Here is a 26,983-nt window from a genome sequence, read left to right on the forward strand (position 1 = left end):
CGTTCAGCAGAAGCCCCAAGTATTTATATGTCCTCACAACCTCAACGCTAGTTCCCTTAAGCCACAGCATAGATATAGCACCGCTGTGATACATACAAGGCATCACAGCCATCCTATATATAATCCAGCATAACAGAACAACCTCAGATGTGCAAACACCATTTATTATAGACAGATTATGATTTGTTTGTTTTTTTAACTTATTATTTTGCTCCATCAACACATATCCTTCTGCAGCTGGAGGAGCTGGCTTCAGAACATCAGCTCCGTTAACTTCCGGTTTCCAGGTTGAAATAGAAAACTAGTGTTGTATGTACAGTGGAATGGTTCTCGTCCTATCAGATTGCTCTGTCGGAATTAACTCGTGTAATAGGTCTTTCTTTACCGATCTCAGCAGTTTAAAGATTGCTGCTGGGGTGGTTACATAAAAAAAAAAAAAAAGCCTTTTTTGGGCACTTTGCAGCCTGTCTCAGTAAAACATTTGTTCCGATTTCTTTAATTTAATATACATTAACTTAATTTATTATGAAGAAATAAGTAGTAGTTCAATATTTTGCACAGTACTAAAGTTAGTTAGGAAATTCTTCTGAACTAGACATCTTCACAATCAAAGAGTCAAGCAGAAATCATGTCTTATATACAATATACAGAGTACATTTAGTGAACAGGAAGGCAGTGAGCAAGCTCCTCACTTGGTAAAAAAGTAGCTAAAAAAAGTCCAAAATCTTGTCAGCTAAAAGCCTTTTTAATCTCTTACTGGCAAAAGCTCAAGGGGGCTGTTTAACAGCAAATAATATGAAGTTGCCTTTTCCTTTGCACCATTCTCCTGGTGAGCCTTTCTGCAGTATTCTATACTGTTATGGGCGTTTGTTATAAAAGCTTAAGAAGGCAGCCTAGGGTGAAGTTGGCTTTCCAATTTATTCCAAACGTGTCTTATGGGGTTGAGGTCAGGGCAACTTGATGTCTTCTGCACCAACCTTGACAAAGTATGCCTTTACAGTCATGCTGGAACAGCTTTAAATTGAACTAAGTCTAATAGTCCGATCAAGTGAATTTCCAACTTTGTGGCAAATGTTTAAAGGAAACCCATATCTAATCTAATTACCAGTGCTGCACAATTAGATGATGAATGGAGTTGTTTATTGTTGTTTTGTTGGACCTGAACATGTAGTCAGGAGTCCAGCAATTCATATTGGAGCACACTTGTTTTAGTACAAAAGGCAAGTGAATGGTTTATGGTTGATCTGTATGTACATGTATTTGTTGATGTCTGATTTATTCGTACACATGACCCAGGATCAACAAAGAACAAGACAGGAGCTGGAATATAAGTGTAAAGAACAACTGCTTTCCATTTCATCATTAAAAACATGAATTGGGATTTAATGCAACTTGTTCACCCTTACCAAAGCTAACCTATGAATATAAACAAACAAAAAAACAAAACAAACAAAAACCTCACATCTTTGACAGATCTGTCCTTAAAACATATTTTCCTTTACAACACTTTAAAAATCTAGAAAAATGAAGAGTAGTTTACTATACAGTACATCATTATTTACCAGGGTATATATTCCCCATACAGAAGCAGATGGTAAAAGACTAAGATGAATGTAAGCAATCATAAAATTAAAAATTGTAAACCCAAACGTCAAAATTAAAGACTCTACAGAAACAGTTTACTCAGGTTTTAGACTAAATTAAACTGTTTTGTTCTTTTCCTCTTTTTTTTTTTTTTTTTTAAATCCTGGACTACCCTGAACACCGGTCTGAAACAAGTTATGCCAATCTTTTACATTTAATGCTTAACATTTGAATTTGTTATAAGAAGACATACTTATCATAAAGCCTTGGAGTTAACTTACTCAGTTTTATTTATATTAACCATTTAATATATTTTATTCACAGCAGCATTCTTATGATCAAACCCTCAGCTTTTGCTTAATATGCAGTCTAACACAAACAAGGTGGATGTGAAAACTAACAAAAAACAGAATAAAGAAAAGGGAAGAGTAAATGACAAACCTTACAAGTTTATCAACATGCACATCGGCAAGTTAGGTTTTTGCACTTAATGCAGACAATTCCACAGGGCATTTCATGTAAAAAGGAGAGCAAAGGAGTGAAAAAAAAAGTCCATAACTCAACAAATCATTACAAATAAACAAGTGACACACCAGAAAGATTCAAAGAAAAAAACTCCAACAAGCCAGTCCACTTGGGATGTAAATATGAGGATGAATACTAAACTATTTTTCCATTGTGTTAACATTAAATAGCTGGGCACCAAACTGCAAGGAGTTCACAACTTTTTTTTTTTTTAATAGATCTTCAATAAGATATTTAACACCTTCCAAAGGGGATGAACACAAACGCATGAAGACAACGTGTCTTTGTTTGTAACGAAATGCTTGAACGTCTTTGTGCATGTCTCTTCTTGTGCAAATGCATCTAAAATCAAATCTGAGCATATTTTCCTTGTGTTTTGGGAGACATACACATTTAGCTAATTTCTGGTATTTTAAACATTGCACATGTGCAACAGAAGCACCTTTTCTGTGCTTGATGAGCCGATGAGCACTGAAGTCTCTTTCAAGGAAGAAGTCTCCCTGAGGTGACGGCTGTGGTTCGGTGGTGACTGCCACAGCTTTCGGGTCGTTTCGAGTTTAGTCCACCTCTTCCATGCTGGTGTAGGACGAGCCAGAGCATTCTGAAGAGCGGGCAAAGAGGTCAGATGCCACTTCTGTGCCCAACTGAGGGGATCCTTCAGGGTCCAGGTCTGTTCCAAAGAGTGTCTGACTAGAACCCTGTAAAATAGATCATGGTTATAATGGGAGATTACACACCCTGTACATGGCGAACATGAACACCAACTGAGAAAAGGTTGCACACTCCATAACTAAAGCAAGAAGAAAAATCATTTACATTGTACTGCAAGTAGTAGACTGCAAGTAGACTGTTACAGTTTACAAAACAAATCAAACAAAGTAAGTCCAATAACACCATCGTGCAGCTGATGACTCATTTTATTTACACAACATAAGGACATGTGACTACTACAGCACTTAGGACACTGCTGTAGAGTCTGTTGTGATTATTTCTGCAATACAGCATAATCATAAATACCATAATATTTACAAAATAAAATAATTGTAACTATGATAAAGTATTAATTTAATTGCACAATAGAATTTATTTAAAGGCTGCCTACACAGCAAGTATGTGGATTTTATAAAAGATACATGTTACAGTTCAATAAGACTTTTTTGGAGAGATATCATCTATGTGTTTGGGGGGGAGGGGGGGGGCACATGTATATAAAATAATACAGAATAGCATGAGGGCGAAAGCTGTTATTCTAGTTTAGGACTATGTATGTGCAAGCATGAATCAATATACAAGTCACAATGAACAAGTTGTTTTGTGGTATTACATTCAGATACTGAAGCGTATTCCACAATGCTTTAGCAAGTATTATAGAATGACATCCCTGAGGCCACAAGTATACTCCTGCTAAAACTACAACCGTATAAAGTGAAGGGCCACAAAAAAGATGACGAACCTAGAGGTGTGCACAGGGACAAAGATTCCACAGAGTTTTTTTTTTGTTTTTTGTTTTTTTTTTAAAGACGAATCAGATATTTTTTAGAAAATAGACCACTTATTAAAATGAGCACATGCAAGACATTGGTAACTGCATGTTGCAATTATTGCTTTGGTTTCCAATATTGCATGTGGAAATGTATATACATATAAAAAAAAAAAAAAAAAAAAAGTCCTGCACACAGTCTTACACACAACCAGCTTTGGAAATACTAAGAGTAAGAAAAGACAGTGATATTACCATCACCTGGCAAAGCCACAAATCAAAACAGATAAATGAAATAAAAATGCAAAACTAAAACAGTACAATTTATAAACCATTTTAAGAGGTTCCACCACATGGCTTCACATTTTATATATATATATATATATATATATATATATATATATATAGTTGTCTTGATTTTCGACGGATGGAAGCACCTATTACTAAGAAATTTGCCACAATATATATATTTACCCTGTATGAAGTGTCATTATGGAGTGGCTGGAGTCGTGAGTAGATGGATTGATATAAGGATATTAAATGTTACTGTGAGAGAATAGTAAACTAAAATCATTGTGCTAACAAAGTTTAAGCAGATTTTTTTTTTTTGCAAGCTGTTACATGAGCGATCTATTAATTTCGAAATAAAAGGCTAAACATGGATAATGGGTTAAAACAGAGTTAAGATACCCTGAGTTTGCCTGGTAATTAAATCTATTAAATGTCTTTTAAATAGTAAAATGATTGTACTGTACACTTAGTTAGTAATTAATTTTAAATTTCACTGTTGTATTTAAAAATCATAGAAATAGATAGACATTTAAAAATCATCCTTTTTTTATACAAAAGTCAGAGAGAAGCTCTGAGCCTCATCTACAGAATAAATAAATAAATAAATAATTTAAACCAAAAAAAAAAAAAAAAAAAAACAGCATTACGCTAATGTAACTCTTGGTATATTCTGATTTGGATGTTTGCTGCACATTACAACACACTGTAACTTTATATACCCTATATGTGTGATACTTTTCAGCTTATTCCCAGTGAGATTTAGTATATTAATGGGTAGATGATGTTAAACAGTAGTGCAAACACTGCAGCCACAGTGCACAAGAGGAAATATTTGGTACAGTCATCATCAGAATGATCAGAAACACGTTCCTGTCTGCGCCATGTAAGCCCTCCATGGCGGCCATCCTGGTCCTCCAGCCTTGTCCTCTGTCTTCTCTGTCGGGTTCTGGGCCGGAAGAGGCTCCAGGAGGGAGCATGTTGCTGCTCCTCCGCTTCTTCCTCCAGTTCCTGCCATATCAGAGACGCCTGCGATTGGCGGAAACCTGTGTCAGCTTCTGGGACAGGGCCAGGCCTCAATAGCACCAATAACATCTATAGCAATGCCTCTGCTTACCCATATCCCACTAAGAATGCACTGAATACTTACTAATAATTACTAAGCCTGTTGTATCATTCACACTCGTACCACCCAAGATTTGTACAAACTTTACAGATTTATAGTATTATAACAAAAGAAATGTTAATTTAGTGCCAGAAAATTATCATCATAACTGTATACTGAACACTGCACTTCGTACACTTATAATACGTTTCATAATACACACAATCTATTGCTAATTTTTAGCATACACATACAACAGTCTCATGCCATCATCCTTTCTAATAATACTAAGCAGACATGGACTAGAAGAACTTACATTTACTATGTATTATACCGCATGCTAACATTTTATTTGAAAAACTGAAAACCTACCCTTCTTTAAATTAGTCTTACTCTTCCTTTAGTGGATACCCTCTGCAGAATTTTAAAGGCTTCTACAGTACAGCAAATTAAACTTTGTTCTAGGTATGCTACAGACAATTATCTAAATTAATATCCAATTTGTGGTTCAGCAGTGACATCTTGTACAAAATGTAAAGTTAGCAATATCTCCTTAGGTGCTTTTTTTTGGCTAATGACTGACTTAACTAGATTTCTTAGAGGTGAGTAAAAGGCAATCAGCATAACCCTATATTTACCAACGCCTATGTTCTGATACAGTGGATCTCGGCATTGTGAATTTTTGCCTTAAGAACTCAAAGTTTACGAAGCATTTTGCCATACGAGCAAATTATTTTTCTCTTTTAATTTGTGTGTCCTTTTTTAATTTTGTTTTTTCAATTTTGTGCAAGAGCACCATGGGTCCCAATAATGTTATAAAGGAAACACCACCTTCATTTTTAATCAGACTGACACAGGTTGTTCAAATTGGATATGTTGGCAGAGTAACTTTCTCTCTGCAAATGGGACTACTCAACGTAGTCCCCCATCATAAGTGATGCATTTGCACCACTGTTTAGGCTAACTCTCAAAATGTAATTGAAAATCCCCTTTGTTGAAGTTTAAAGGAGGGGAAACTAAAAAAACCCACGCAGAGGAAGACTAACTGCAACAAAAAGGAAATTTTCAAAAGAGGATTTAAGAGATCAACAAAGGTGCAAAATGCATTGCTTGTGATGGAGACTATATTTAATAGTACATTTGTATAGAGAAAGTGTTCCTCTAACGACACCAATAAAAAAATTAGGGCCGGGACTTTCACGCGTTAATTTAGATTAATTAATTACACAAAAAAAAATCAAAGAAGCTAATGAGACCGCTTTGGTTGGCCCTGTGGATGGGAAATTTTGTTATAAAAAAACGAATGGATGGAAGCGTCGATAAGAGCATGGTTGTGTGCAAGCTATTCAACAAGGAATTCTCATATCACTGTAGCACATCGAGCCTGAAGTATCACCTCAATGCTAAACATATAGAGTTGAAGAGTCATTATTCAACGGTATACTAAAAATCCATATGAAAAAACTTACTTCTCACTGTTCTCAGGTCAAATATTTATATGCGATTAATTAATTAGATTTTTTTTTTATCGAGTCCCGGCCCTATAAAAAATATATAATAAGGTTATGCATTGCTTTCAGTTGAGCCCTCATATCTCTACAAATACCCCAATTGTAATCTCAAACTCAGAGGACTGGAATTGACAGTGGAATTGACAAGTTGGGTGAAATGCTAGTGTTGTGACATGGCAATAAGGCTTTAAAAATAATACCAAGGTGATTGCGCGCTGTAATCAAAGCTAATGGCAGTCTGATAAAATATTAGTACGTAGCTTTTTTTATTGGCCAGGCAGTCTACATTATTGCTTGAAATTAAAACCCACAAAATGCCAAAGACAGACTTACATGTCATCATAAATCAAAGGTACGAATATATATCATGCAAGGCATATGAATATGCTCCTTCAAGGTAAATTTAGCACAACAACAAGTACAGGAAAATAGAGGTTAAACGTGGTATTAAACTTTAAGACAAATATTACCCCAGCTACCCTTAGGGGTTTAATTTATACTACACATTTACAGAATTGTCTGATCAATTGGACAAAAGCCTGATTGCTAATAGATCACTCATTTTGGAAAATTTGTTGAATTGTTTTGTGCACATTTTTTCACATATCCCACAGTAGGATGTAGGAATAACTACTCAAATGGCCATGAATCAGCCATAAGAGTAAACTTGATCTCTTTAATGCCATCAAGTGTAGTTTTGGCAGAGTCAATATTATTTTAATTCCATGATCCCTAAAGCTTGTGGGCGCTAAAGCAGCTGCATCTAATGCAGAAAAAAAACAAAAAAAAACACAGGCACACAGAAGAGAGTGTAATCAGCTCACCTGACTGGCAGCGGCTCCAGCTGTAGCAGGAGACTCGTCTCCCAGCGGGTCGAGCAGACGAGGCGGTCGCTCAACAGGAGAGTTTCTACGTCGGTAGAATAACACGTAGGCATAGCGCGTCACCACTTGGCTTTCTTCCACTGTAGTTACTGTACTGTCGTCAAAAAGACGCCAGCCTGAGCAAGAGAGAAAACCAGTTAATTTAGAGTTAACGGTCATGTGATAGATATATATAAAAAAAATTATCCTTGTAGTGTCCACTTATAAGTTAGTTAAGCCTTTTTTTGTCACAGACATTACAGCACAGTGAAATTCCTTCTTCGCATATCCCAGCGTTACTGGGGTCATAGTGCAGGGTCAGCCATGATATAGCGCCCGTGGAGCAGTTAAGGGCCCAACAGTGGCAACCTGGTGGAGCTGGGGATTGAATCGCTGATCTTCCTATCAGTAACTCAGTGCCTTAGCCCTCTTACCCACCACTGCCCCACTTAAGTCCATTGTTTCTCCTAGAGCGGTTTATAAGGAGGAAAACAAGAGCTGAACTTGCCAACATCACTGCGCTGACTGTTTTTGTCATTGGGTAGACGAGCATACGCCGTGTAGTGACCGCCAATCATTCCTCCATAGTGGTTTATAACAGCATATAGGTCATAAATAGGAGGCTGCTGGACATCTTCCTTCTGGCCGATACAGAACTTACTCAAGTCCAAGTTCCTGTGTACAAAGGCAGTTGGTACAAAACACATTCCATAATTATTTATATTTTATTAAAAAAAAAAAAAAAAAAAGATACGCTACAGAATCAACAATCTATAACAAAGAGCTTAGGCGTACCTCACAGGAAAGTCCACCATGTCATTGATTTTGTCTCTCCAGATGAAGCTCCGGAAGGAAAATCGTTTAAGCTGAATGATGAGCACATTCGGCAAACGCCAAAGCAGAAGCTGCTTAGAGGCCTCCCTGTGCTGCTGACATTTTGGACAGTACCTAAACCGTAGAAAGAAATTCCATAATACTGTACATGAAATATTATTGCATTGAAAATCTTAAGATCATTGCTGAAGGTAATCCAAAAGGCCTTATTTTAAATACAGTTGTGGTCAGATGTTTACATGCACTCATTATGAGCAGGAGTATCATGGCATGATTTAGCTTTTAATGATTTCAAGCCCTATATAGTGGTGACATGATGTTCATGATCAGTCTGTAAACTTCTGACCACACCTGTATAGTTCAACTTGAAGAGGGCGAAAGTTATAATTTCACTCTTTTTCTTTCTATTTCCTACCATGCTTCCTCGGGTGCCAACACCTCAGGCTTGGTGAAGAGGTTGAGGCACTGCTCCAGTGTAAAGTGTCCCGCCCTGGCAGTCTCACTGGCAGAGCCTGGGTCCTCATCAAACTCCAGCTCTTTGGAGCGCACCAGCACATACTCTTTTAGCCGCTCATTGTTCTTCCACACGAGCTCCAACGTGCAGTCTTCAGTCACCTCCAGTACTCCATCCCCTATATAACGGTGAGTAAATCAGCATGAGGGCTGAAGGTTTCTCTGAACACAATGCACAGACTTCGTATATATAATAAAGAAGAGAGCAAAGATACAAGTTTAACCTTTGTCTTCAAGTTTGAGTTCCTTGTTGTTGGCATCTTGTAGTGAGATATAGAACTGGGAACCACTCCTGTAACTACAGTCTGAGGGTTGTTGGTACCCTGTGACTGCAGCTAAAAAGTGTGGACACACAAACACACAAATGTTAACTCCAGTTGACAGCAAATCCCAAAAATGAAATGCACAAAAACATTTACAGTTAACCTTATTATGAAGTTACCTTCTGGTTTCACAGCCTTTTCGCATGACGTTTCTTTTTCTCCAAAAGGATCCTGGGAGCTAGAAAGCAGCTCAGAGAAGCCAGAGTCTGTGGTGTGAGTGGACTGTAAATTTGGATCTCCTGCTGAGTGAAAGGAAGCCTGTGCTGCTGCTGCCACTTCCGAAGACACATGATCCTGTTCCTGATCATGCCCTGCTTCAAGCGAATCAATTTCTTCTTCCTCTGTCCCATGTCCTTCAGCAATTGAACTGGTTGTTGGAGAGTGATCAGCACGTGATAGATTAACCTCAGGGGATGTTCGACCAGACTGGAATGGAGGACGGAACACGTTCACCGAATACCTGCACATGAAAAGAGCACAGTAAAAAAAAAAAAAAGACTGGCACACTAACTCATTATAAGAATTTCACTGCATATGACTAATAAAATTTGAATTGACTTAAATGTGACACAGCTACAAATATAGGGAATCTACAGAAGTCCAAACAGCATACCTGGAATACCCCTCTAGAAGCTGAGTGAGGCGGGTGTAAGTAAGTCTTGATTCTGGCACACTGATCAAAAAAGGCATACCCACATTCTCAGAGTTGGGCCGGCACAGAGATTTATGGTTGGGCCAGTGGTTTTTCTGGCAAGTTCTAAATGAAAGGAAAACGCGTTTAATTTTTCAGAATGGGAATATATAGGAGTTTTATATATATACATATATATATATATACACACACACACACACACATATACATATATATATATACATATACATATATATAAATAAAACACCCCACTCACAATCACAAACAGAGACTAAAAAATGACTCACTGATTGCAGTAGCCCACACGATAGCAACGTGTACAACGCCTCAGTTTCTCATCGTCTGACAGAGGTGGTTTCTGGCAGGCAGCACACTTGGCTATAGGAATACTGGGAACCTGAAGCCGCTGCAAATGTACAGGAACGCAAGTAAACGAATGAATTAACAAGCAAACAAACAACTGATGTGAACATGATTGAGCTTCGAAAAAATTGTGAGACCTGATGGACCCTAAGCAGCACAACTTTCTCCTTAGTCAGCTCTTTAGATAGCACCTCGAAGCAGAAGAGCGTGTCAGCGGATGAAACGGTATCAAGAGAGTGAGAAGGCAGAAATATCCGATGGAAATGGTTTTTCACCACCTGGGGAGAAAATAACACGTGTTTGTTTTAGGGTTTATTGCCCTATCAGCTTCTCAGGCTATTTCATGGCAAGATTCATATCAAATATTAAGTTGGTTTATTCAAAACAATTTTATGTTATAATGTACGTGATTTAGAGAGTTTGGGAAAAGTAAAAAGGATATAATAATATATAAAAATTAATGAATATCACTTTATAGCATGGTCTTGATTCTTTAGGTGCACTTTAGATAGAAATTGTAAAAATTTTTTGGTTTTATATTTTTTAAATCTTGTTCTGGTAGAAATTGTTTTCCTATAGTATTAAAACTTGGGCAGTGCAAAAGTATGTGTTTTATGGTTAAAGTAGTTCTGCAGTGCTGACATTTTGGAGCTTCTTCATCCTTTAATAAATAAGCATGGGTAATATTTGTATGGCCTATACAGCACCTTGTATATACGACCTGGTCGTGTCTTGTTTCAAAGGGGTGATAGCTTCTTTTTCCTACCACTGGGTTTATTTCGAATAATAAATAAAATAAAATATAATGCGTGTTAAAGACAAAAATTGCATACCTCTGCCAATTTGAGGTTCTCTGGTTTCACTCTCACACTCCGGGAAATGGACTCCAACACTTCCGCTGTGCTGGAGTTCTCTTTACTAACGCTCACCAAAAACTACATAAAGACATACACAAAGATATTTAACACAGTAAATAAAGGACAGTGAACTTAATGTAATAGGCTTGTGTTCAGAAGCAAAAGTACTTGTTAAGTTTTACCTTGACTGGTTTCTTGTGGGGTTCCTTAGCAAAATAGAAGACAGTGAGCACCTTTTGTTTTTGAGGTAGCGGGACAGGCAAGTATAGAAAGGGGTCAAAGGTAATCGAAACCTAAAAGGATGAGAAGAAATTAAATTTAATCAAAAAAATATTAAATTAAATTAAAAAAACAAAGTTAAATAAAGTTATACCACAACTTTTTCTTACAACCTTTTTCTATTTTATAAGGTCACAAAAACTTAGCAACATTATCCTAGTTAAATATTAGTGCCCATAGAGGGGTACTGTGACCTTTATCATTTAGGGTGTACAGTATATTGTATACACTGGTGGCCAAAAGTTTTTACGGGATAGTTTGGGGTATTTGAAGTCTGTTTCAAAAAAATATGAGGTGCATACAAGTACATCACAACAGGTCTTTATCATTATAATTTTTTTGCTCTGCACATCACTGAGATCTAAGGACTGAGATTTAGGGAATTTGGTGCCTGGATCAAAAACCTTGAACTTGCCTAAACATGGCCGGGTGTGATGAACTGGATGTTCTGATACCTTTAATCTCGCAGCAAGCATTGATTTCTTCTTCAACAATTTGTGTTACGTTGACTTTGGGATCAGATCAGATTGGCTACCCATGATTCTGTTACCTGTTCACTGGTATGTAATTGATATTGTGATTAAATTTAGCTGGTGGTGGTGTTAGGGTTGATGGTGGGTGGGTGGGTGGGTGGGTGTGTGTGTGTGTGTGTGTGTGCGCGCATGTGTGTGAGAAATGCACCAGAACACCTTGTGCACCAAAGCCTGTTGTGTGTGAGGGGTCCAGAAGGCAAACAGCCCAAGACTGCCGACTTCCAAACTAAGCACCGACAGGGTGAGCTGGGCCAAACATATCTAATCCACAGACCACACCCCCACAGCGCCTAAAGGATCCTGGTGTTAGACACCACAGCAAATGCCACGAGGGACCAGAAAACATGAAGGGAGACACATTTACTTACCTTGGAGCACATTGGGCACACAAGCTTTGACTTGTACTGTCCTTGGAACAGATCGACAATGAACGAGTCATTCCTCATCTTGTGCCTTTGCCATGCTTCTTCTGCTACAACCTGAGAAGTCATAATTGCAACACAACAAGATGTTTTCCCCTTACACACATACCTTATAGATCCATGCATCTAACAAGAAGAATATTGTAAAAAGATTTTTGTAATTTTATTTAAAAAGTGAAACATGTATTCTAGATGAATTGCATGTAAAGGAAAATATTTCAAGATTTATTTGTCTTAATTTTGATAATTATGGCTTGTAGCTCATGGAAAAATATTCAGCATCTCAAAATATTAAAACATTTGCTATGATTAATCTAAAGGATTCACAATATAGAAAGTACGTGCATTACTGCAAGTACTGCATTAATGCAGAATGGCTGCAGGTGTAGCAGGTGCAGGGTTGAGGCGTTATTAGAGACTAAGTTGCTTTGATAACAGCCTTCGGCTCATCTGTATTGTTGAATCAGATGTTTCTCATTTTCCTCTTGACAATACCACATGGATTTTCTATGGGGTTCAGATCCCTTTTCCATACTATTCTAATTTTGAGACGCTCTGTGTATATACACCAAATTAGCCATAACATTATGACCAACTGCCTGATATTGAGTAGGTCCTCTCTGCCCTTTTGCCACAAAAACAGTAATGGATTGTGTGTAGACACCTTTCTATTAGAATTTATTCTAATTCGTACTACATGGGACAGCCTTTGGTCCCCATCTGCATCAACGAGCTCTGGCCACACATGACCCTGTCGCAGGTTCACTGTTTATTCCTACTTGAACTATTTTTGGTAGTTCCTGACCACTGAAGACCAAGAACATCCTACAAGTGCTGCAGCTTGGTTTCTAGCTTGTTACTTGTAGCTAGTAGTGTATTAGGCAGCAAGTGAACATTATGTCCTTTAAAATAGTTTAATTATGATTTAAATGTAACCCATTCCTTAAACCAATAGCTTTCTCATTTAAAGGCGCAGCATTTAAACAATACAAACTAACTTTAGTACAGAATCTTTTATATCTGAAACTGATTGGCTAATCACTAAAAAACAACAGCAACTTATGATTCATAATTAAATCGATTCCCACCCCCACCTCTAGTATATACGTATACTAGTGATGCGTGGGTCGTCTGGTAACCCGCGGGTCGGGTTGGAGCGGGTAAAGAAATGGTCACTTTATTTGCGGGACGGGTTGGGGCGGGTTATTAAAAACAAAATTTAAAAATCCATGTATGTTGCGTGCAATTCCCTATAGCCTATATTAAATATTTGGGAATATCTATTTTCATATTTTATTAAGATAAGGTTATGCTTTATCTTTGATAAGGTTATGTCATGTGAACGGGGCCCGGGTTAGAAAAATGTATACACATTCAGATACAGTGGAACATCGGATTACGAGTAACACGATTTATAAGTGTTCTGCAAGACGAGCAAAGATTAATACATTTTGATTTGAAAAACGACCATGTCTTGGTTTACGAGTACCAAGTATCAGTATCATGCATGTGCTTCTTGTTTTGACGCCGAGCGTCACGTGATCACAACTGAGCCAATGGTTTTTCTCTCTTGCGCTGTGGAATTGTAGGTAGTCGTCTCCCCTGCTGGGTCTTAGTGCTCGTCTCTTACTGGTATAATCTACATCCATGTAGAACATATTTTATTTTGTGTTTGTAAACGTGTTTGTACAGTAAAAACGCGTATAAAGCAAAAGCCTCATTAAAGGGTAACGATTAAAGGGTTTTTTCTCTCCCTCTCTGTATTAGCCTGTCGTGTTTCACTTTACCTTTGAAAAGAATTGCGACAGAGCTCCGTCACTCACACCAACACACTCGCCTTTACAGCCCCTCTACCACCCACTCCTACTCTTGGCTTCCAACATACAGACACACTCTCTGCCTCAAACAGAAACTCTGCCCTTGTCGCGATTCTTTTCAAAGGTAAAGTGCAGGTTCATTTTCATTACTTTTTTACTTTACAGCAGTGATTCCGTTAGTATGCGCTCACACAAGTGTGACTAGCGATGTTCCTTGCTAATTTTTCAGATAAAACAGTTTTTGTTAATGTGTGTGTGCACGCATATTACATACACACAGCGCCTGCGCAGATTAACGGAAACACTTAACTGCCGGGATTTATTTTTACTTTTTTTAACGGTAAAGTGCAGGTTAATTTGTTTTATTTTTCCTATTTTGAGCTTCCATTATTTCTTATGGAAAAATTAAATTTGGTTTATGAGTGTTTTGGAATACAAACCCACTTCTGGAACGAATTGTCCTCGTAATCCGAGATTCCACTGTATTAGGCTATATACATGTTCAGATATTAAAATACAAACGATTTACATCTACTGTATAATCTCAAAGTATGAAAGCAATACAAATTAAATGTTGTTCAGTTAAAATGCTAATTATTAGCACACAACAGAATAAGCAGAGGTGTTGTTAGTTGTGTGCAACAAGAACTGCACTATATTAAAACTTGGAAGTGTGAGCAGCACCTCATCCTGGCGACCATCTGAATCCACGGTTTCTGTGTATGGTTTGTTTTGGATACGGTTCAGATCCTCGTGCAGCCCATCCAAGAGGAAGGCCATGAATTCTTGGGCATCATGTTGAGCATAACCTGTAAACTGACTAGCCTTACTGGCCACTATAGCCTGCAGGGAGAGATAGAGGATGACATTTGTATGACTTAGGAGAAATTATAAAGTACAGAAGTAAGTAGATATAAATATACTAATACCTTTAATTTGGAAGGCTGAAAAGCATGATGAGTGCCTTTCCATAAAGCCCTCAGCAGCACCGCAAACCCAATGGCCAACCTCCCACCAGTGCCCAGGGGGTTATTACAGTTGATCTCCGTCTCAAATGCCCGGTCTAAATTTACAGAAAATAAAAAGATTAACAAGTAATCAAAATAATTCCATGCAACAAAAGGACCACAGATTTTCTCCTAGAGTGCCTCCAGGTGAAGCCAATGAATATTAAAATTTTTATTATTATTAGTTAGTTTTGATTTACATGTAGTTAAACACTTAACACAGATCCCCTTATTACCATGGAAATAGTCTCTTAGCTCCCGTGTGTTGGAAAGAGACTGGATGACGCTGTTCATGAAGCATGTGTTTCCCAGGTTGACCAGTCCTGTGAAGCCAGGGAGACACACCTTCTTTTCCTCTTCTTCCTCAGGTCGCTCACTGCCTACAGGAGGAGCATGGGTCATTGGCTGCACCATGCAGGTGGGCTTCGGCTGGAAGTGAGACACAGTCCAGATCGATTAAGTACAGCAGATTTATCTAAGAGGATGTGAGCATTTTCCAATTGCCCATTTACAAATAAAAACTGTCCTAAAAAGAAACTAACACTTTAAATTAATTTTCCTCCAATGTCAGACGGTCGCAATCAGATTTTAAAATCTAGGGTGCACCACTGCTGAACTTAAAATAAAAGAAGAGCATAAAAGGTTTACCTGCTTATAACATTGTAAAACAAAATTAAGAACATTTAAAAACTAAAATACAAAAAAAAAAACAAAAAAAAAAAACATAAATCACAAGATATACACGTGTGTGTGTGTGTGTGTGTGTGTACACATATAAGGGGCTTGAGGAATAAAAATACAAGTTAAATTAAACTGGGGTGGGGTAGGGTGGGGGGCTTTGTCTTACGGTGGTAATGGCTGGCTCTTGTTTGATAGGAACGTGATCAGAAACAGATCGTGGAACCACAGCATCTAAAGTACCCTCCTCTGAAGCCCGGGAGGACTTGGGTTTCTCCTCCCCTGCTCGAGGCTCCTCTTTGGCAGGCAGAGCATGCTGGCTGCTCCCAGGCTGACTCTTGTCGAGAGAGGAAGGCCCGGAGGGCACAGCAACCTTTGCGCCCCCCACTGCACCTTAAACAGAGGAGAATAGAGCTTGTGGTTAGAAAGCACAAGTTCAAACTAAATGGAGAAAACACTCTTTTCAGTATTATTATTCAATAATCAAGATTAAAAGTTTTGGTATCGAATAGAAGTTAAAATGGGTTATTATTAAGTGCAGAGTGTTAGTAGAAAGTATAGTCGTTGACAGGAGGATTGGCAGGGGGACAGTAAGCAGGATGTCTGTATTGAGTTACTAGATCAATCTCTGCTTACACACTCCTTTGGTGAATGGTGACCTCATGTACATATGTAGACACTTGTCTGCTGCTCCACCAACAGAAACAAAGCTTATTCAAATTACCCAACTCGTCTGTTTTGTGTTAAAACTAGTCACTTACACTGATGTGTTTAACTTAAATCCCACCCACTATAGTAGGTTTCGGTTTAAATATGGAATGAAAAAATTTCTGCATTTCACCTGAGAGAATGTCTATAGAATTAAATTTAAGATTTTCCAGTAAAAACTTGCTTAGTTTAGACATGCCTTCACCGTGTCAGTTAGTTACATTATAACCACTATGGTTAATGAAATCAGTATGATTAAACCTGTCCACGAAAACCCCCAACCATAGCCATGTGTAATAATCTGGCAGCAGCAAGTAGAAAGTCTGGCAACAGACCTTGTGGAACTTGGGCTTCTAAACCACCCCAGCGCTGACTGTGTCTCTTCCTCAGGGTGATGTCTATGCGTGATGGAGTGAAGGAAAAACTGCATTGCTCCGGCTGAATCAGATTCCTAAAATATTAACCAAAACAAAAATCCAAGTTAAACATTTGATCGACAAATTATACACAGATAGTAGAGGTATTAAAACTAACCAGCCAGAAGGTCTTACCTGAGTTTGACTTGCCATCTAAAGACAGTGTTTGGTCCACAGTCTGGATGTTGACGTAAAAAATTTGCATCACTGAAAAGAGAATGACATTAGTAAATAAAATGGGTTAATTTTTATTTGGGTTTAAAAAAAAACAAGTTTGGTTTAACATTAGTTTCACTTTTCATTAGAAAACCATTTATGTAAGAAGACAAAATTGAAGGATTTTAAAAATCACTTCTTTAGAGGATTAACTAAAGATAGAACGACACTGTTGGTTAAAAAAATCTATCCATTATGTTAGTAATACATTTTTAACTTTAAGTACTTGTTTTCATGTACTTGGATTCATGTTATTATGCATAATGCGTCGTTTATACAGTCTGCATGATGTTTTCACTGCATATCTATTAGAACATTTCTGTTAGAATAAGTTGCACATTTTATACCAAGCCCAATTAGTGATAGAATCCAGAGAGGGGGGGTAACCCACCCCTCATAAATACACACACATTAGAGAGATCCACTTACCAGGTCTGGAAGATAAGGGTGAAATCTTGTTCCCTGAAGAGCACTTTGGAAATCTCCCTACAAATTTCCTTCAAGTAGACATTGACAACCATCAGGTCTATCCCTTTCTCATATGAGTCATTCTTCACAAATGACAGGTTCACCATTGGCTCTGGGCCTAAAAAAAATAATAATTATTACACACAATAATTTAAGTACTTCTTAAGTTAAGTTTAACTTTAAAGTTAAAGAAAAAAAAACTATACAAAAGAAGGACAAAATAAAAAAAATAATGACACAATAACCCAAGCTTTACAAACTTCATTGCCTTTGCCTACTTAGGCTCTAATCTAGACAGAGTGTTGGACTGACCTCTGTCATTCTTCTCAATACTTTTCTCACATGGCTCCTCTTTAGATCGGTCCCTCTTTTCCTCCTCTGTATTTTTAATTCCTTGCTTCTTGGAGTCAGCTGGTGGAACAGCCTCTTCAGATTCCACATGGTGGGCTGGGACATCTGTTTGTCTTCGGTCCTGCATTGCACCGTCAGTCCTCTCCTGCTCCTTGTTTTTTAGTGTGTCTTCTGTAGCAGTTTCTCCACTGTTGGTCTCCCTGGGCTTATGGGTTTCACAAGGCGTTGGAGGTATGACTCTAGGAGGCTCATGGGACTCAGGCCTTTGTTCACGAACAATTACTTTATCCTTATATTCACTTGCTTCAGCCTGCAAATAAAAAAAAAGTGACAGATAGAACACTAATATTTCTGTAACGTTATATAGTGCTTAGTTTTTTTTCATTTGCATGTAGCTGGTCAATAGATGCAAAAAATGAAAAGATATTTGATATAAATATCCCAAAAAATCTGACATTATAACTCACCTGAATGGTCCTGTCTGTCTTTTTTTCAACCTTCTTCTCTTTTTGTGGGTCCTGGCATGCTTTAGTCTGGGATTCTGATTTGCCTTCTTGGGGAGCAAAGGGCACAGGGGCAGATTCATGGCTTGTTATAGGCTTGAGCTGATGCTCTTGTGCAGGGCTAGATGCTACAGTGGGCTCCGCTGTGCTTTTGTACGGACGGACAGTTCTCTTGGCAGTCGGCTCAGGCGTCTGGTCTCCTTTATTGCCCGGCCTTGTCTCAGATACTTTGACACCTGTACTCTCGGGGTTCCCTGTCTGCTTGTTCTTCATCCCTCTTTTTACCCCGCGGTCAGATTTACTGCATTTCTGATCTGTTGGTGGTGCCTTCTCAGCCAGTCTGCTCGAAGTTTTGAGCGGTCCCGAGCTCAAGCTGGATTTCTCAGACCACTCTGTTGATGACTTGTGACTGCATCCATTCTCCCTCAATATGTCTACTGGGTTGGTTTCCTGGTTGTTCTGTTGGAAATTAAGCAAAGCAAGGAAAAAAAGGTTAAATATGTACCACTGCGTACAAACTTTCCTTAAAGGAGGTTCCATTCTGACCAGCAAGAGTAGTTTTTCCTACCATAAGAGTGGGCCAGTTGTTGAAGGGTATCTTCTTGTGCATGACCAAGTGCAATATGCTGGCTTTCTCCTTGTACAGCACTTTAGTGCAGGAGCTTTCTATCTCAGCATGTAGGTGACAGCTCCACTCACGCCCATCTAAAATCATGACACACATTTCATTAAGCGACACAATACACAAATTAAATAAACAAAGCATAGTTTTTAAATTTAGTGAAATATGACCACACACACTATGCTGTTTAGTTTACCTGGAAAGCGTACTTGGCAGGCCGTATCTGAAAAGGCAGTGTCAACATTCTCAACCTTCAGTACAGCCTCTCCGCAACGTAGCCTGACTATCACTTCATCTGCATTCTGCTTCCAGTCTAGAAAAACATCTGTGTGCACAACAGACAAAGAGACACACACTCCTGTCAACACCTTGAAGTCACCTGTGAAAGTGAGTTTCACACTACAAGAAACCAGTTGATGTAAACCAGTCCAACTGACTGTTATGTCCAACAAGCTTTAATACTAGGTCTGTTCCGAAACCTGAATGATCTTCCTTGAAAAAACTTGTAAAAAAAAAAAAAAAAAAAGGAGCAAACTAATTGTTTTTTCCCCCACCAACTGTCGACGTCAAAATATTCGACGTAAAATTCAGATAAAGTGTTTACATAATAATTATATAAAATGTAAACTGTAATAATTATAATAACAATACAATTTGAAATTAAACATGCATTTTTCCATATTTATTTTCATGAAAGAAATTGAAATAGTTTTTGCTTCAACATGGCTTGTCAGCAGGTAGACCCAGGTGAACAGGATGGAAAGAAGGATACATGTCTTAGTGCTGAACACAATACAAAGACATTATTTGTGCACATTCTCTTTTTAAAGAGTTAAGAAAAGGTGGGTGCATTGGGACTGGGAAGTCTTGAGAATGAAAAGTTTTCACCTTCATAAAATGCTTGTACAGTAGTAGCATGGCTAAGTATGGCTAAGTGGCAGAGCATAAAGCTTCCAACCAGTTTCCAGGTTTCAGCCTAAACCTTTCTTGAAATGTATACAAACACTCGAAACTAGTGTAAAAAAAATAAAATAAAATTAGGTACAAGACAAAAGAGATTTTTTTTTCTCGTACTTTGCATCAGTGTATTAAAATATGGTTTAGTCAAACACAGTCACATTAAATTGAGGATGGAATCCTAGGCACTCACAATATAATATCCTTTACTGCTCTGTGGGCTCAAGTTCGACAACTTTCAACTATAGATACTAAAAAAGCGGGTGTGCATTTATAACTTGTTTATCATCTCTGTGACTTCAGACTTAGGTTAACAGTCTTATCAATCAGCAGTCCATATAGGTAACCTTGTCATGAAGAAGCATCACTGATCTTGCACTTGGGAAAATTAATGATCATGTTAATTTCAATATACTGTATAACACTCAGTGTCTGGTTGGTGTTGTGTGATTTCTGATAGGCTTCGTGCAGTCTTCCACAATGTTTAATTCATACCCTACACCACACATGGTTACAGTTGCTAAGCTACAGCCAGCCATAGTCGTTTAGTGAAATCCACAAACACGAAGTAATTAAGTCATATGTTTCATCGAAAACTAGACATATTATATATAACCTACGCAGCAGGACAATTTTTAAAATGAGAACACCAGACAGCTGTCTAACAACTCAGTTCAGAGCGCAAAGCTCACTCCGCAGAAATGCACTGTGCCTGATGAAGCAGGTGGAGCATGTAAAACTTGGAAAGGGAACGGGAATAGATCCGAGTGACGGATATATTCCGGGGGACAACCCCCATCCCCCCACAACTCAGATTTCCATATGAAAAGTTAGATCTCCAATTTACCAAGTGGACCCCAATAAGTAATAATTAAGTGTCCAAATACAAAAATTACTTATCTTTATATTACGTATTTTGTTACTAAAAACTAGCACGTCTGGAGAACATTCGTAGCTGGACAAAGCACTTTGGCAGCAGTAAAGTGCTACAAGATGGAGTGTGAGCCCAGCATGATGAAGAGGTGCCTGTGTGTGCTGAACTGAGAGCTGGTGCAGGGTAGAGCTGCTTTCATGACCTTGACAAAGACCTGCTTCACTGAGGCAGAGTTGGATTACAACACTTCAGCATTCACCAGGCAAGAGCCCACAAACACACTCATACACACGCACTGGCACATCAACAAACAACACGCTGTAACACACAAACATCCAGTGTGTGTGCGTGAATGTCTGTGTACAAGAGTTCAACTCAATATTACTTAAAAAGTGCCTGCCAAACAGTGCCTTTTGTCCCAAAAGCAAATAATGGAACATTTTGATGAAAAACATTAAAGTAAGTGGGTATAATAGGAATGTGGGGGATAATGTCTGTGGGTGTTCAAGTCAAACTGGGACTTTTGATTCTGTTATTCATTTACATTTACATTTACATTTAGGCATTTGGCAGACGCTCTTATCCAGAGCGACTTACAAAAAGTGCTTTAATGTTTACAACATTGGATACATACTTACACTGGGTTAACTAGGTTAATAACTAAGTACCATTAGTCCAACACATCTGAGTTTTTTTTTTTTTTTTTTTTTTGGGGGGGGGGGGGGGGTTAGTCCAAATACTGGAGAAACAGATGCGTCTTGAGTCGTCGTTTAAAGATATTCTGCACAAAATGGTTATAAGTGTTAAAAACCCCCTCTATTTCCCTAGATAACCTCCTGCTACACTAATGCACTTTTCAGTGTTTCACTAGTGCTTGAATACAATCAAGGTATACTGTAAGGATTTCTCAGTGCACCATAGCCATGTTCAAACTGCCTGCTTCCCGTCTGAAACACTGGCGTCCCAGGAGCTCCCTTAAATGGCCCAAATATGTGAAAATGTATTAGAGCGATGTCAGGACTGATGGATGCGTCAATAACTTTCAACCGAGTTCCTGTAACGTGCAAGTGGCGTTTGTGAACGATTGTGTGCACTGTTCCCACAGACAAATGCCTCTCTTCCACAAGTTAGCGGCAAATTATAAGCTGATTTTCAAGGATCAGGCAGTCCACTCACTGAATGTTCATGGGAACAATTGAATTGGGCTTTGAACCGCCTCAGCCAGAATCATCATTCACAGATGTACAGCCTTCTTTATATACAGGTACATGTCACCATACTTCTACTGTGCTTGAAGTCTTCTGAAAATGTCTATGGATTTTACACCTTAATGCGGGCTAAATTTTTCATCACAAGTTTTAAATGCGCCTTGATCAAATGACAAAACCAAGCCCACCATTATTCTAAAAGCGTAGGAACATGACAAGTAACATCAGAGCAAAAGTGTAATTTATCTGCATTATATCAGGACTTAATGAGGAACAATACAGAAAACAAAACTACAAATTCAAAAGTATACACTGCATCCATGTCGCAATGCTTTCCTCACTTTAACAATAAAGAAACACACCATTGATTATGAACTGCTAACAATACAGAAATGACATATAGAAAAGAGAACCCCTCCAACACTGGCCTTTCAAACAACTTTCCATATTTTGTCTTCTTCCACAGATATTATAAGAGCACTCCCCGTGCTGCTCTGCCCTACCTTGTAATTAAAGAAACCATTGACAATCATGAATTAAGTAACACCGAAGAGGATGTAGGACACTTTTGTTTGCTACTTCCTCAGTTTTTATTGTATTATTTGTAATTAGCTGCAAATGCGTTCCTGTTTTGATATAGAAGCTTGATTTACACAGTGATTTCAGCTGACATTTAAGATTATCATATGTATGAGATTCTCAGTATTCCACAGAAGATCGTGCTACATGATGTGTTCTCCAGATCAGATTCTACAATATTCATTAAATACAGACTTTCCATTGCACAGTAAAGTGGCTACATTATGCATACATTATCAATCAGCATGATCCAGAATTCACTTGACGAAATAAGTCTTCAAAGCAAGTCAAAAATAAAATGGATGACTTTTTTTTTTTTTTTTTTTACATCGTTTTTACTCTTGCACATGCCACTATTGTATTTGTAGCTCTAGTGAGTTTTACTAATTTATTTTATTTAATAAATATGTTACAATATTTTACCACCACATCAACCCTGGTATCAACACTCACATTCCCTCTTATAGAGGAGTCAAACTGATTTGTTTAAAAAAAAAAAAAAAAAATGTATATATTCAACCAAAATAATTCTAAAAACAGTCTTCAAATGTTTATATCATCTTAAACTGAGCAGTCTGCAGGCAATATTGATTAATATGTGCACATGTCCAGTCAGTGCACTCTTTTTAATTTAGTTTTATATATATCAAAGAAGAGTTGGTGACTCTAGTAAGATGGGTAAGCATTGTGTATTTGCATGACATCACCGAGCAAAGATGTTTGGGTTGTCAAAAAATATAAAATATAAGGACACACATATAAATAAATTAAAAAATTAAAACGTTATTTATTAGTATAAAGCCATCACTCTTCTTTTTACATTGCCCTATTAAAAGCCATGGTCTGTAAAAAACTTCCCAGAGATTTATTAAAGTATTGTTTTAAAACAGTGTATATGTAGTGCATCCTTAACACCTGACCAACTTCAGTATACGACGATTTAATTGCGCAATCACCATACCTCACACCCACACAGATTCAGATAATAAAAGTATTCAGACACAAAAATTTCTTTTTGCTACTATTATTTTTCTGTTTAACGCATCATTAAATGGAGTCTTGAATAAACGTCCTACTATGGGTCTTAATTAGTTTATTCTATAGGGTGTTCTAAAGTCTACATACACAAAAGATGGAGGAATCAACTGTATCTGAGTTTGTGGATTGACCCTGTGAAAATCCCAACATGTAAGCCCACTAAAATTCCCCTGTGGAGGCACAAGAATGCTGTAATGTAACAGGAAAAAATACAGCAGAAACATGTGAAGTCCAATTACATGCGCAATTCCAGATGTTTTGTGTCAGAGACGTGAGTGGCAGAGATGACTGTGTGTTTACAAAGAAATGACTAGCAACCAGAGTTGCTAAAAAGTGTTAAATTTGTACTGATGTATCGGGACTTCTGGCACAGACTGTATTCCCATTATAGTGTATAATATACATAAGAACTTTATATCATGTAATCCGTCAGAATATTAAAATATACTACCAGTCATAGATTTGAACATAAGTTTGGATTTATTTTCTACATTTTAGACTAATACTTTAAATGTTTTTGAAAAAACTATGAAATAACACATATGGCATTAAGTAACAACAACCATTCATTTTGTCATTTTAAGACATGGGGCCAGGGGTGGCTCAGTGGTTAAGGCATTGGACTACAGTTCGGAAGATCCCAGGTTCTAACCCCACAACCACCAAGTTGCCACTGTTGGGCCCTTGAGCAGGGCCCTTAACCCTCAACTGCTCAGAGGTGTAATGAGAAAAATGTACGTCGCTCTGGATAAGAGCGTCTGCCAAATGTCTAAATGTCTCTGCTGCAGAGAAGTTTAGGGTTACCAGCCTCAAAAATGACCATATAAGAGGATTTAGGCATTTGGCACACTCTTATCCGGAGCGACTTACAAAAATACTTTGAGATGCCCAAGTGTCATTGGATAGATCCTTACACTGAGTTACTAACTATGTACGATAGTCAAACACTGTTGGAAGGGGTTATTTATTTACTTATTATTCTTTTTTTACTGAGAGATGGTGGTTTTACAGTCGAGCAGTGCTGAAGGATCAGATGGAAGGTGGTGTGGTGCGGGATGTGCATTAGAGTTGAGAGGTAAGTGGGTGCTGGGCAGTTTTTAGTATTGTAGGCAAGTACCAATGTCTTGAATCTGATGTAGGCAGCTACAGGAAGCCAGCGCGAGGAGCAGAGAAGCAGAGCAGTGGGGGAGAATACAGCAGCTCAGATTAGAGCCATCATTGAAGGCTTTAGCATAAGTAGCAGACATATCATATCAACTGCTCAAATGAGATTTTGTCAATGCCTTTAGGATGGATTTACAATGATAAAAAAAAATAATTACGAAAACAATGGAATTAGAAGGTGTGTCCAAACTTTTGACTAGGGGTGTATATTTAAATGGAGAATCTGAGAAAAAAAAAAGCAGTGGTATTGCTAATCCCAAATAGAGGGATGAAATTTTAAGTGGAAAAAAAAGACCATGAATGAAACATGCCCTTGACTATGAGATGCATTATGGCTCTGAAGTCTCACCTTTCTTAGTCTCTTGGTTGGCCGCGGTTGCAGCACGCTTGGCCTCTCTGCTCTCCTGGTTCGCGCGGTCTTTTTGTTTCTTCTTGCTGCTGCTCTCCTCAGCTCCTCTCTGCGCGCGCCTACGGCTCGCCTCGCCCGATGCAGAGCTGCTGGCCATTTTCAACCACTTGCCGCTGACGGGGCGGCTGTCCCTCACCACGCTGCCGCCGGCCGAGCCGCTTTCACTGGGGTCTGAGTCCGAGCTGCGCCGCTTCCTGCCCGGGCCGGCTATTTTGGCGGCGTTGCGACTCCCAGACCAGAATCGGGTTGTGCTAAAGACAGAGAAGGACAGGGCAGGACTGTGTATTAATAAACGACTGGGGGGGGGGGGGGACATTAAACCTGCAGCTAGCCCTGCAGTGTCATGCTAACACCATGAAACACAGAACACCAAAGCCGGTCCAGTCTAACCGAGTCCTCTTCGTGATTTATGCTTTTAATTTCACACCAACAGGTTTATATTGGTAAAGTCAAAGATCCGCAGCCTGACACCAACATATTTATCACGACACAGAAGGACACGCTAGCATGCTAGTTTGGCTAATAACAGAAGGTTATACGCACCTCCTCACTCGTCAGCGCTCAGTTGTAAACAAGCTGTCAAACATATTTAGATATTTATTTAAAAATAAATTAGACGATGCGAAAAAATGGCTGTAAAAACAAACGCCTCCCGCAAAGAGATATGACTGACGGTATTGTGCTCACTGAGCTGGTTGTTAGATATCATCGCTGCCGGTGTCCGGTAACATTAGCAGAAACACAAACCGGATTAGCTCGCAGTCATTGTTGCGTTTAGCTAACCGGCTAGGCGGAAGAAAAGAGCTTTTCGTGTAAGACGCTGCGGCGAACACAGCTCACTGGCCTGCGCAGAAAACAACATAACCGTCGGTCAACTAAAGGTTTTTAGCTATGACGTGTGTGTCAGCTGTCGAGTAAAATAAAACACAACCGAAACAATTCTGGAGTTAGCAGGTTAGCCACTTAGCCTGGTTTCGACCCAGTTTTTTGCTGGCGAAACTCATAGGTTTCCGTAACTGCAAAATGCTCGCCGTCAAATTGGATTCATAATATTATATTATTTCACTCATTACGTTGTATTATAAAGAGACAAAGCGAGTGTGCTCCTTTCACTCCCTGCTCCAACATAACCCGGGAGAGAGACTTGCACACGGCACTGGTACCGAGCGCGCTGGATAAACTAGCATACAGCTATTAGCTACAAAGGCTCGAACACCGGCTTGATAGTTTACTAACATTAGCTAGGTGTTTCTGAACTGCTACGTTATAATAAACATTTCGGCTTCGGAAGAAGTGAAACAGCAGATTAATTATCGATTATTTAAAGACACGTTTATCGTTGTGGTTGATAGTAATGTCAGTGGCAGTGTGCTAAACCGCTGTCACACAAACACACAGCTCGGTATAATAATAAAGCAAGCGGGCCGTCGACGTTACCTCGAAACTAATAGCTTCGGCTCTTTCCAGAAGATTCTAGCCAGGGCCCATGCTGCTTGGCGAATGACACTGAAGACAAGGAACAAATAATTCCCGACCGGTAGGTCCGACCTAACCCGCTCACAGGCTGGGACAGAAAACAAACCGGAGACGGGTTTGCGATCACGAGGAGAGGGAGTAAAATCTTTCCGTGCCACGGGCATATGCCACTCCACATGTCACCGCTGTGCGCGCATGTCACTGGCAGCTGTTATTCCACATGTCACCGCTGTGCGCGCATGGCACTGGCAGCTGTTATTCCACATGTCACCGCTGTGCGCGCATGGCACTGGCAGCTCCCACTCCACGTATCACCGCTGTGCGCGCATGGCACTGGCAGCTGTTATTCCACATGTCACC

The 26,983-nt window shown here is 38.8% G+C and overlaps 1 protein-coding gene across 4 annotated transcripts; it reads right to left on the reverse strand.

Annotated features, from left to right (window-relative positions):
• Positions 1–1,100: 1,100 nt before the first annotated feature.
• usp19 (ubiquitin specific peptidase 19) lies at positions 1,101–26,747 on the reverse strand. Of its 4 annotated transcripts, XM_053482232.1 has the most exons (26): positions 26,585–26,747; positions 25,088–25,398; positions 19,115–19,243; positions 18,865–19,001; positions 18,261–18,755; positions 17,755–18,103; positions 17,404–17,560; positions 16,894–16,965; positions 16,678–16,793; positions 15,804–16,027; positions 15,193–15,385; positions 14,879–15,012; positions 14,634–14,792; positions 12,079–12,189; positions 11,081–11,191; positions 10,875–10,976; positions 10,179–10,319; positions 9,966–10,084; positions 9,640–9,783; positions 9,146–9,486; positions 8,928–9,038; positions 8,606–8,822; positions 8,152–8,304; positions 7,865–8,031; positions 7,318–7,493; positions 2,955–4,906 (listed from the first exon to the last, which is right to left on the reverse strand). In XM_053482232.1, exons 2-26 carry the CDS (start codon positions 25,242–25,244, stop codon positions 4,640–4,642), a joined length of 4,482 nt encoding a protein of 1,493 aa, XP_053338207.1. In that variant the 5' UTR covers positions 25,245–25,398; positions 26,585–26,747; the 3' UTR covers positions 2,955–4,639. The 4 variants fall into 4 exon arrangements, with proteins under 4 accessions (XP_053338206.1, XP_053338205.1, XP_053338207.1 ...); XM_053482231.1 differs by lacking the exons at positions 2,955–4,906; positions 26,585–26,747 and adding an exon at positions 1,101–2,807 and having other exon boundaries at positions 15,804–16,021; positions 25,088–25,383; XM_053482230.1 differs by lacking the exons at positions 2,955–4,906; positions 26,585–26,747 and adding an exon at positions 1,101–2,807 and having other exon boundaries at positions 25,088–25,383.
• Between the last annotated feature and the right edge of the window lie 236 nt (positions 26,748–26,983).

Source organism: Clarias gariepinus, chromosome 22 (assembly GCF_024256425.1).
Source record: "Clarias gariepinus isolate MV-2021 ecotype Netherlands chromosome 22, CGAR_prim_01v2, whole genome shotgun sequence".
Lineage (NCBI taxonomy): Eukaryota > Metazoa > Chordata > Actinopteri > Siluriformes > Clariidae > Clarias > Clarias gariepinus.